General features: G+C 41.4%; 1 protein-coding gene across 1 annotated transcript in view; it reads right to left on the bottom strand.

The window, feature by feature from the left end:
- TRIP4 (thyroid hormone receptor interactor 4) overlaps window positions 1–12,195 on the bottom strand; it is a 76,022-nt gene that overhangs the window by 26,366 nt on the left and 37,461 nt on the right. Inside the window, exons 10-11 of the mRNA XM_011967887.1 lie at window positions 9,578–9,702; window positions 8,098–8,189 (exon numbers count right to left, since the gene is read on the bottom strand). Of these exons, the coding sequence (XP_011823277.1) occupies window positions 8,098–8,189; window positions 9,578–9,702 (217 nt within the window). The remainder of the gene's footprint in view (window positions 1–8,097; window positions 8,190–9,577; window positions 9,703–12,195) is intronic.

The following is a 12,195-nucleotide window of genomic DNA, read 5'->3' as shown; positions in this document are numbered from 1 at the left end:
CTCACCACAACCTCTGCCTCCCAGGGTCAAGTGATTCTCCTGCCTCAGTCTCCTGAGTAGCTGGGATTACAGGCATGCGCCACCATGCCCGGCTAATTTTATATTTTTAGTAGAGGTGGGGTTTTTCCATGTTGGTCTGGCTGGTCTCAAACTCTCCACCTCAAGTGATCTGCCTGCCTCAGCCTCCCAAAGTGCTGGGATTACAGGCGTGAGCCACTGTGCCCGGCCCTTTTTAATTTTTTTAAATTATTTTTTATATTGGGTAGTCCCAGAAACAGATTAGGTTCAGAGGGACTGCCCATTTCATTTTTTGTTTGCTGCTTGTTCCTCTATACCAGGGGTGTTCAATCTTTTGGCTTCCCTGGGCCACACTGGAAAAACTGTCCTGGGCCACACATAAAATACACTAATGACAGCTGATAAGCTTAAAAAAAAACCAAAAAATCACATACAAAAATATCTCATCATGTTTTAAGAAAATTTACAAATTTGTGTTTGGTCTCATTCAAAGCTGTCCTGGACCACATGCGTCCCACCGGCCACAGGTTGGAAGAGCTTGCTCTATACTCGCACTTTTCTTTCAATGAAGTGGTTTTCATTATTCTCCATCAAGGCCCATAACTTTTCACCTCTGTGCGTTTGCTCCCATTACTCCTCATCCTTGTAATATGCTTTTCTACCATCTCAGTAGGAACACTTGAACAGCAAAATCATAACTCTACCATTAACTGACATTACATAAGTTATTTTTTATTTATTTACTTTTTTTTGAGATGGAGTCTTGCACTATTGCCTGGGCTAGAGTGCAATGGTGTGATCTCGGCTCACTGCAACCTCTGCCTCCCGGGTTCACGCAATTCTCCTGCCTCAGCCTCCCAAGTGGCTGGGATTACAGGTGCACATCACCATGCCTGGCTAATTTTTGTATTTTTAGTAGAGATGAGGTTCATTATGTTGACCAGGCTGGTCTCGAACTCCTCACCTCGGGAAATTACACAAGTTATTTAACTCTTGACACTTTAGGGATGATATTTCATTCCTAAAGGAGGGGAAATGACACCCTGCTTGGAATTGTTGTAAGGATTAGAAAATAACATAATGAACGTGGCACATAATAACTGATCAAAAAGTGATAGGTTTCATTACTACCCTTCAAAGCTAATTCAAAACCATCTTTTGAAATAAAGTCTTTTGGGATCCTTTCCAGCTAGAAGCAACCTTTCCCTCCTTTATATTTCTCAGAGACAGTCTTTACTTAAGACAGTTAGCTTCACTTTTTATTTTATATTTGGTTTATATACATATCTACCTAGAAGTCTTTCAAACATCTGAGGACAGAATCCACAGCTGATTCATCCTTTTGTTTCCCTTAGTGTCTAGAACAGTGTCTGATTTATAATAGGCACTCAAGTATTTATTTATTTATTTATATTTATTTTTGAGATGGAGTCTCACTCTATCGCCCAGGCTGGAGTGCAGTGGCGCGATCTCGGCTCACTACAACCTCCAGCTTCCGGGTTCAAACGATTCTCCTGCCTCAGCCTCCCGAGTAGCTGTGATTATAGACATGTGCTACCACGCCCAGCTAATTTTTTGTATTTTTAGTAGAGACAAGGTTTCACCGTGTTAGCCAGGATGGTCTCGATCTCCTGACCTCGTGATCCGCCAGCCTCGGCCTCCCAAAAGTGTTGGGATTACAGGCGTGAGCCACCGCGCCCACCCTGTCAAAGTTCCAGTCCAGTCTTCAAGAGAATTCCAAAAATACATTCCCTATATCTCAAGTGAGCTGTGATTTTAATGAATTGTCCAGCCCTCATGATGAGGGCTGTTATTGGAATATTTTGAGGTCTATATATTGGCAGATTTTCTCAGTACAACAGACAGGACATTTTCACATATTTTAAAAGAGAATTTGTGGACTGCATTTTGAATTCCAGTGCCTGGCTTGAATACTCACTATTAAATCCTTCATTTTCTAACTTCTCACCTCTCAGACAATCCACTGGTGATAGAAGCTGATGATTTCCACAAATGAAGTGATACTTGGAATCTTCCTGAAGGTCTATGTTGCTTGGATACTTTTTTTTTTTTAATTTTTAAAAATTGTTTACTTTTCTTCTAGCAATTCTCCTAGATCCTGAGGATACTATTTCTATAAAAAGGAACAAGTAATATTCTCTTCCCTACTGGAAGACTACAAGTCTACTGCTGTCAATTATTGGAAACGGGCACCCAGCAGTATAACTGCTTCAGCATATAATTCCTTGAAGATAGAGTCTTGGCTGTTATAAAAGCTGTAAGATCAAATAGACTAAAGGGTCAGTAAGCTGGCAGGAAAGGAATGGATTCAGTTCAGAAGAAATAGAATAATCAATGACCTTGGAGATTTCAGACAAATCAGATTTTCTATTGAAGGCAGGGATATAAATAGTACAAACACAACACAGACACGTAGAAACAAAAGCCACCAACTCAACTTTTTTTTTGAAAACTTGTTAGGTCTAGAGAACTGTTCAAACCACAGCTGCTAATGGTTATGGATTTGGCAATCAAAATGTCTTTGTTAAAAAAAAAAAGTTTTAACTGCCTTACTATTGAGGTTACAAACCACAGCCTTGATGCATTGTTGCAGTCAACATCCTCCCTGCTGTTTTTGAGAGCTTACATCTGCTGCTGGCAGATAAAATGCTGGCAAACGGCATGGGTTCCTTCCAGGGGAATCACAGGAGAAGCTTTAACGACATGGCTCTCATCTACCTTTTTACCCTGAATTGAACCCATAGCCTTTTCTATATCACTTCTACCTTCTCTAGGCGGATCCTCTGCCATTACTCGGAGGGTTGAGGATCTAGTGGAATTGTTTCTGGCACAAATTAGTCATGCTGGTCATACTAGTCTTAGAAGATAAAAGGAAGACTAGTTCATGGCTCAGGGGAAAGCACATATTTTTTAAAGCCACTTAACAGTGTAGTGACTTGATTTTAAAACAACCACTAACAAAACCTTTTCAATTTTCTTTTTTTAAGAGGATTAAATGATCACACCATGCCAAAAATAGTGAGAGTTTAGTGTATTTGAACTTATCAAAGAAAGGTCAAGAATGTGAGGTCAGAAGTAAATTACTGAATTTTTTGGGGAAAAGAAAAAGGAACAGCATGTAAAAGTAAAATGTGGTCCAAGTCACACAGGAAGTTCGTTTCAGTTGAAATAAAAATTACTAGATCCACATTAGTTTTCAAAGAAAATGCAATTCAACGGGGTGATAAATGAATATGGAAATACTGAAGGAAGACACAGGTCACAGGTTAGGAAACCACTTCCTAGATGTTTCTCTCTCAGTGAGCTGACCTATGAGAATAAAGAAAAATCAAGCATACTTAGACTAGCACTTCCTAAACTGTAAATACCATGATACCAGTTCTGTAATATGTAAATAGGTAGTGCATGTGCGGGTGGGGGATTAATTTATGCTCAAAGTTTTGAGCATAAATTAAACATTAAAGCATGTTATATCCACCTCTTATAGAGTCATAATCCACACTAGCATGTTATGGCCTGTCAGATGTTCTATAGTAAACAGATCTGTTTAATCCAAAGATATTTCCCAAATTTGTGTCTCAGAAATCACCTATGCCATGGAATAGTTTGGTAAATGCTAGTCAAGAGCCATTATTCCTAAACTGTCAACTCATTCATTCAGAAACAAGAATGAGGCTGGTATAACAGATTAGACAACTACATTTTTTTTTTTTTTTTTTTTTGACGGAGTCTCGCTGTGTCGCCCAGGCTGGGGTATAGTGGCCGAATCTCAGCTCACTGCAAGCTCTGCCTCCTGGGTTTACGCCATTCTCCTGCCTCAGCCTCCCGAGTAGCTGGGACTACAGGCGCCCGCCACCTCGCCCAGCTAGTTTTTTTGTATTTTTTAGTAGAGATGGGGTTTCACCATGTTAGCCAGGATGGTCTCCATCTCCTGACCTCGTGATCCGCCCGTCTCGGCCTCCCAAAGTGCTGGGATTACAGGTTTGAGCCACCGCACCCGGCAACAATTACATTTTTAAAAAACTTTTATTTATTTATTTATTTTTTTGAGACAGAATGTTGCTCTTGTCACTAAGACTGGAGTGCAGTGGCCCAATCTCGGCTCACTGCCACCTCCGCCTCCCAGGTTCAAGCAATTCTCCTGCCTCAGCCTCCTGAGAATATGTGATTACAGGCTCCTGCCACCACGCCTGGCTAATTTTTGTAGTTTTTTAGTAAAGACAGGGTTTCACCATGTTGGCCAGGCTGGTCTCGAACTCCTGACCTCAAATGATCCACCTGCATCAGCCTCCCAAAGTGCTGGGATTACAGGCGTGAGCCACTGTGCCCGGCCCGACAACTACATTTCTTACACCACAGAACTCTAGCTCAAACAGAGACAGGTAAATTACAAAGGGTGGTCTTGATATTTTCTAAGAGGCAGCCAAACACCAAAGCTGCTTTTTTCTTTTTTTTTTTTTCAGTCTCTCTAGTAGCTGGGATTACAGGTATGCGCCACCACACCCAGCTAATTTTTGTTTCTTTAGTAGAGACGGGGTTTTGCCATGTTGCCAGGTTGGTCTCGAACTCCTAGCCTCAAGTGATCCGCCTGCCTTCGCCTCCCAAAGTGCTGGGATTCTAGGCGTGAGGTACCACACCCAACCCAAAAGCTACAACTTTTAAAATTGATAAACTCTTTACTCAACAAATAAGACAAAAATTGGGCTAACATCAATTCTGAATAAATTAATATGCTACTCTTAAACACAGAAAAGAAACAGTGGAGGCCGGGCACAGTGGCTCACACCTGTAATCCCAGCACTTTGGGAGGTCAATGTGGGTGGATCACCTGAGGGCAGGAGTTCGAGACCAGCCTGACCAACATGGTGAAATCCTGCCTCTACTAAAAATACAAAAAAATTAGCCAGGTGTGCTGGTACGTGCCTGTAATCCCAGCTACTGAGGAGGGTGAGGCAAAAGAATCGCTTGATCCTGAGAGGCGGAGGTTGCAGTGAGCCAAGATCATACCACTGCACTCCAGCCTGGGCGACAAGCAAGACTCTGTCACTCCAAAAAAAAAAAAAAAAAAAAAAAAAAGAAACAGTGGAAAAAAGCTCCAGAAAAACCAACCATAGGGAAAATGTGTATGGGATTCCCATGTCTGATGAAGCCTAGTGGCTTCTGGCTTCTGTTATATTTTAATGTTACATATCAGAGACATTCATAAACAGAGTTACCAGCACCTCTAGCTGGAAACATATGGGAGGATTCCTGCACTTCTACATGCTGTTTGAAGCAACCTCAGGACATGAGACAGAATATAAGTTCAAGGAGAAGTATCATGAAAAAGAGGTATCCTTCGGAAATCAACAAGACTTGTTTTAGTTAGATTTCTAATCCCTATAACCTTCATAATATTTCACAGATCAGGATTATAGTTTCCTACCCTTCTCTATACAAATTTGTGGCACAGAGAAGATTGGCTGTCTAGAGATTGAAATCATTTGACCTTGCATCAGGTGGTGGTTTGCTTGATCAATAGATGAGAAAATAAAGCAAGGCCCCTTGCCAAAAACCATCATCCACACTGCCAGATGCTCCTGGGTTCTCTTTTAGAATGCAAATACATATCCCAGGAAGAAAACATAACGCAGGATGTTATACTAAGCTGTTAATGACTGTGAATCTCTAAAACTGTAAAGCCTACACCAGTGTAAGATATTTTTATAGTATTACTTCTAGACTGGGGGAAAAAAGGGAGGGGGGAGGAAGAAAGTAGACATTGAAAAAAATGGGCAAAAGGCTCAGAGGAATAGTGTAGGCACAAGAGTGTGGGGGATAGCCTCCAGGTGTCTATGGTCTTGCCTAGGTCTGGATCAGATACTAAGGGAAGAATAAAAGGCTGGAACTCAAAATTCACACCAAAATGTATGCACTGTACTCGCACACATAATCAGAGGAGGCCGAGGAGGTAACTCACAAGGAAATGAAAGACATAAATCTAGAGGGATAACAAGTGTTAGTAAAAATCAGTGAGTAGACTGGCCACAGTAGCTCACACCTATAATCAAAGCACTTTGGGAAGCTTAGGTAGGTGGTTCACTTGAGGCCAGGAGTTCAAGACCAGCTTGGCCAACATGGTGAAACCTTGTCTCTATTAAAAATACAAAAATTAGCTGGGCATGGTGGTGTGTGCCTGTAGTCCAAGCTACTGGGAGCCTGAGGTGGGAGGATCACTGAAGCCCAGGAGGCAGAGGTTGCAGTAAGCCAAGATTGGCACTCCAGCCTGGGCGACAGAGTGAGACCCAGTTTCCAAAAAAAAAAAAAAAAAAAAAAAAAGAGAATAAAGAATGGAGAAGGTAAAATGGCTGGGAACAGTAAAGGAAAACAGTAGACAGTAATAACAGTAATGAAAGGTAAGTAAGTCTGAGAAAGAGAATTTGCTGAGAAAAATGAAACCGAAGCTTTTTCTTCAGCACACTGGTGGAAACCCTATTATCTAAAGCAACTGTTCAAAGAACAGGAAAACCATACTGTTTGTGCTTCAAGGATGGACTTTTATTATTTTGGATTTCTGCTAGTTCTGAGTCTAAACTTAAAGGTCCTACATTTCAGGAATTTTCTAATTAAGTTAAAGTCTTTCAGCTCCCTCTGCTGTTCAAAAATGTACTTTAGTTATGTCAGTTCAATCTTTTTTTTTTTTTTTTTTTTTGAGACAAGAGTCTCGCTCTGTCCTCCAGGCCTGAGTGTAGTGTCGTGATCGGGGCTCACTGCAACCTCCGCCTTCCGGGTTCAGGCAATTCTCCTGCCTCAGCCTCCCAAGTAGCTGGGACTACAAGAACATGCCACCACACGCAGCAAATTTTTTTGTATTTGTAGTAGAGATGGGGTTTGACCGTGTTAGCCAGGATAGTCTTGATCTGACCTCATGATCTGCCCACCTTGGCCTCCCAAAGTGCTGGGATTACAGGCGTAAGCCACTGTGCCTGTTCTTTTTCTTTCTTTCTTTTTTTTTTTTTGAGACAGAGTCTTACTCTGTCACCCAGGCTGGAGTGCAGGGGCACAATCTCAGCTCATTGCAACCTCCGCCTCCTGGGTTCAAGCAATTCTCTTGCCTCAGCCTCCTGAGTAGCTGGGATGCGCCACCACACCAGGCTAATTTTTGTATTTTTAGTAGAAGCGGGGTTTTACCATGTTGGCCAGGTTGGTCTCAAACTCCTGACCTCAACTGATCCACCCGCCTCGGCCTACCAAAGTGCTGGGATTGCAGGTGTGAGCCACTGTGACCGACCTATCAGTTCAATCTTCAGTGATAAAAATAAAAATATATTAATGCATACATATGTACATTCATAAATAAATACACATACCTCCTCCCAAATATGACACAGTCCTGGCAATCAGAGTCAAATACATTTGCCTATCATGAGTTCAATAGCCTGGACCAAAAGCTCCAGAATTAGCAATAACAGATCCCAGTATTCCCACCCCCCAATCAAAATGATTCAAGGGATAATCAAGGGTTTCTTCAAAAGAAGCAAGGTTTTGGTAAGGGATGAAGACCCTATATACTTGTTAGCCGGATTGTGGCAATAGCTTTTTTTTTTCCCCCCAGAAGGAATCTCACTCTGTCACCCAGGCTGGAGTGCAGTGGCGGGACCTCAGCTCACTGCAACCTCCACCTCCTGGGTTCAAGCTATTCTCCTGCCTCAGCCTTTGGAGTAGCTGGGACTACAGGCGCCCACCACCACGCCCGGCTAAATTTTTGTATTTTTAGTAGAGACGGGGTTTCACCCTGTTACCAGGATGGTCTTGATCTCCTGACCTCGTGATCGCCTACCTCGGCCTCCCAAAGTGCTGGAATTACAGGCCTGAGCCACCGGCGCCCAGCCTGGAAATAGCTTTTTATACAGATATTTATATGCACCAAGCTGGGTGTGGTGGCTCACGCCTATACTCCCAGCACTTTTAAGAGGCCAAGGCAGGAGGATCACTTGATGCCAGAAGTTCAACACCAGCCTGGCCAACATGGCAAAACCCTGTCTCTATTTCAAAAAAAAAAAAGTATTCTTTACTCACCTGCTCCTTAAATTGCTTCTGGGACAAGCAGTCAATTAGGTCCACACAGCCCAGAAGACAACCTGACGGATAGTCATTAGGAAATTCCACATCTGAATCAGGAATAACAAAAGGAGTGAATAAATTTCCTTCTTTTTGATCTTGGAACTCAGGAATCTGTTTTCAATTCTGAACAAACATTAATAACTTTTTCCATTATCTATTTGTAGACATAAGGTAAACAGTGAGATTTACTTGGCACAACTGTTTGCATTTTAGCAAAAAAATCTAGTGAGTGGCTTGCTTAGTGCACTATCCACATGTTAAGCTAGAAAATTTTTCCTTTGCCCTCATACCATCAGGGTTCAAGGACCCCACAAATTCATCCTAAAACAAATCGATTTACTATACGCCATTGGATCAGATTGGAGTTTGGCAGTGATGAGTTTTGGAAGCAAAGTAACGCAGTCACAGGTGACAAGAAAAACAAACAAACAAACAAACATCAAAATGTGGTTAAAACCTTAAGAATGAATGTCTTTAAAACAAGCCAGTCATATTAATTGAAATAGAAGTGTGCTTTCAGGCCGGGCGCAGTGGCTCACACTTGTAACCCCAGCATTTTGGGAGGCCAAGACAGGCTGATCACTTGAGGTCAGGAGTTCAAGACCAGCCTGGCCAACGTGGTGAAACCCTGTCTCTACTAAAAATACAAAAAATTAGTTGGGTGTGGTGGCGGGCGCCTGTGGTCCCAGCTACTTGGAAGGTTGAGGCAGGAGAATCATTTGAACCTGGAAGGCGGAGGTTGCAGTGAGAAGAGATTGTACCACTGCACTCCAGCCTGGATTACAGAATAAGACTCTGTCTCAAAAAAAATAGAAAAGTGCTTTTAAGGAAGCATGAACTTTTTATTCCTAGTGATTCTTTGGGCCTCATTTCTTAAAAACCTTTAAAGATGGTTGTGTAGTTGTCCTTTTATTCTACCCTCAAAACAACTGTATGAGCTGGATAAGAGGAAGGAAAAACAGGATGCCCAAAGGTCAGAAGTCTTTTTAAGGATCCAAAGTTAGTATTCTTGGGGTGATTCCCAAAATACGTTGCTTAAGTCAATCAAGTTTGATGTGTCCAAATCCAATAGTAGGTGTCTATTTAGGCCACTCTCAATGAAAATTCCTATTTGTGGTGGTTCTTCCCAATGTAAGGATCTCAGAGTTTACAGTAGTCATTTTAACTTTAGAGTAAAGAAGATGTTGATTTTCTCAGATAAAAAAATTAAAACTAGTTGATTTCTTGTGTTGGAAATTGATATTTTTATTTGCACTGTTCTGACAGATTAATGCTTTGAACGCTGTCAATGATTTTACCACTAAACAAACATATACAAAGATTAAAAGTCTCTTTTAACAAAGAAAAAGCCAAAGAAAGAAGGAAGTGAAAGAAGATGAACGTCAATGACTTCTCTCCACAAAGTAAAAGTGAAAGAAGAACACACGGCTCTTACCTTTCCCACGAAGAAGACGATACGTAGCCTGGAGTTCTGAGACCTCTTGAGGGGAGGGTTTTTTAGCTGTGGCTGCTATCCAAAGTCGTCCTCTGTGGGGGGTGTACCAGGATCTGCCCTCCACCCTTAAACAAATAAAAATTTAGTGGAAAGGATCTAAATTCTAGTTTCCTGGAATATCCCATAATATATAACAAATCCTATAGCAGATTATCCAGTTAAACCAAGAGGTCTATAGATGATGTCTTACCAAGAGGAATATCTTTTGTCAAAAACACGTTCCTCTGACAATACCTTTCGCTTAAGGATAAACTCTGTCCACTAATTTCTCCTCCATCAGAATAGCGACAAGTCATCTCTCTCAACTCCTGACTGCTTTTCACCTGATCCCTACAACTCAGATTTGGAGCCCTCACCAGTCTTGGTGCTTCTACAATACAAATCCTATATTTTCAAGGCATATAGTCATATCAGAGATATGGAAATCCTTGCCCTTGAGTCAAAGGCTAACCTTTCCCTAGAAGATTAGTTGATTTGTTCTCCAACCTGATGGAAAAATCCTCACCTACACATAACTCCCAAGAATGTAACTTTTTATTTATTATTTAAAATAATTTAAGTAAATAAAAATGCTTATCTTTACTCTTTCAGTTAGAACCACACCCATTTCCTTTTTTTTTTTTTGAGATGGAGTCTCGCTCTGTCGCCAGGCTGGAGAGCAGTGGCGCAACTTCGGCTCACTGCAACCTCCGCCTCCCGGGTTCAAGTGATTCTCCTGCCTTAGCATCCTGACTAGCCACCACGCCCAGCTAATTTTTTTATTTTCAGTAGAGACGGGATTTCACCATGTTGGTCAGGATGGTCTCGATCTCTTGACCTCGTGATCTGCCTACGTTAGCCTCCCAAAGTGCTGGGATTACAGGCGTGAGCCACCGCACCCGGCCCGATTTGCATTTTTAAATTGTATTCAGGGTTTTCTTTGTGGATTATTAAACAACTTGTGAAACAGTTTGAAAGAACCTGTAAGGAGAATAACAGAATGCATTCAGGAGAACTTAATTGCTAATTGCTACTTTCCAAGGTGTTACAAAAAGATGTTTCTCTTTCCCCTCCCATCAAATTAAATAAAGTACCTTGATAATATATCCCTCTTATCCCATTCTTATAATGGAAAATGGGGTTATGAATTTTTCATATCCTTGGTTTCCCAACATAGATAAATTGGAAGAGTGCCAGGCACATAGTAGGTGCACGATATTGGAAATGGACCAATGTATATTTTCCCTCTAGGCCAAATAACCTGAAGAATTACTGGGAAAATGGTCCCACAAATGTGGCAAAGCCACCTCCCTTATTTCTGTGGGATTAAAATAAAGTGACTGTGCACTAGATGCTGCTCATTCTGTTCGCTTCTGTGAGAAAATTTGAATAACAGATCCAAATAGGATGAGAGAAATGTAAACACTCTGATTCCCTTAGCAGAAGGCAAGTTGTTTAGTTTTCTACTTTGGAAAAGCAAGACACCTAAATTGCAGAAAACTCTATAAGAAGAACAGACATCTAAGGGTTTGATCATCTTGAAGCAGAAGCGGATTCCCATGCACTTGTTCTAATGGCATTTACAGACATGAACTATGAAACAATTAGGAGCCAAAGCAAGAAAACCTGACCTTCAAGAGGGGAGATAAGGTGTAGTGCACCTTAACAAAATAGAGAAATGGCATCTAATAGTGAAACTACCAAAGTAGAAATTATTATGCCTAAATGCTGATTATCATTTGTCTTTAAGGAAAGTAGAGAAATGTCTGGAGCCTGAACAGTAGAGAGGAAAGAGCACTCTGAAAACCAGAACTCTAGTTCCATTTCTGTCATTAACTAGCTTCATATTTCAGGGCAATCTATTTTACCTTTGCCTGCTTCAGTATCCTCATTTGTCAAAGACTATAATAATACTGGCCTAATCTATAGTCATATCTTGCTTAACAATGGGGATATGTCCTAAGAAATGTGTCTTTAGGCAATTTCATCAGCTGAACTTACACAAACCTAGATGGTATAACCTACTACACACCAAGGCTATGGTATAGCCTCTTGCTTTTTTTTTTTTTTTTTTTTTTTTTTTTTTTTTGAGACTGAGTCTCACTCTGTCACCCAGACAATCTAGGCTCACTGCAGCCTCCACCTCCTGGGTTCAAGCAATTCTCCTGCCTCAGCCTCCCGAGTAGCTAGAATTACAGGCACACGCCACCACGCCCAGCTAATTTTTGTATTTTTAGTAGAAATGGGGTTTTGCCATGTTGGCTAGGATGGTCTTGAACTCCTGAACTCAGGTGATCTACCCACCTTGGCCTCCCAAAGTGCTGGGATTATAGGCGTGAGCCACCGTGTCTGGCAGCCTCTTGTTCTTAAGTTACAAACTTGTACAGCATGTTACTGTACAGAATACTGTAGGCAACTGGAACACAGTGGTAACTATTTGTATATGTAAATACATCTAGACATAGAAAAGGTACAGTAAAGGCTGAGCACGGTGGCTCATGCCTGTAATTCCAACACTTTAGGAGGTGGAGGCAGGTGGATCACTTGAGATCAGGAGTTTGAGACCAGCCTGGCCAACA

The sequence above is a fragment of the Mandrillus leucophaeus genome, unplaced genomic scaffold, assembly GCF_000951045.1.
Source record: "Mandrillus leucophaeus isolate KB7577 unplaced genomic scaffold, Mleu.le_1.0 Scaffold12, whole genome shotgun sequence".
Taxonomy (NCBI): domain Eukaryota; kingdom Metazoa; phylum Chordata; class Mammalia; order Primates; family Cercopithecidae; genus Mandrillus; species Mandrillus leucophaeus.
The sequence above is the reverse complement of the archived record's forward strand: the minus strand, read 5'-3'. Positions and strand labels throughout refer to the sequence as shown.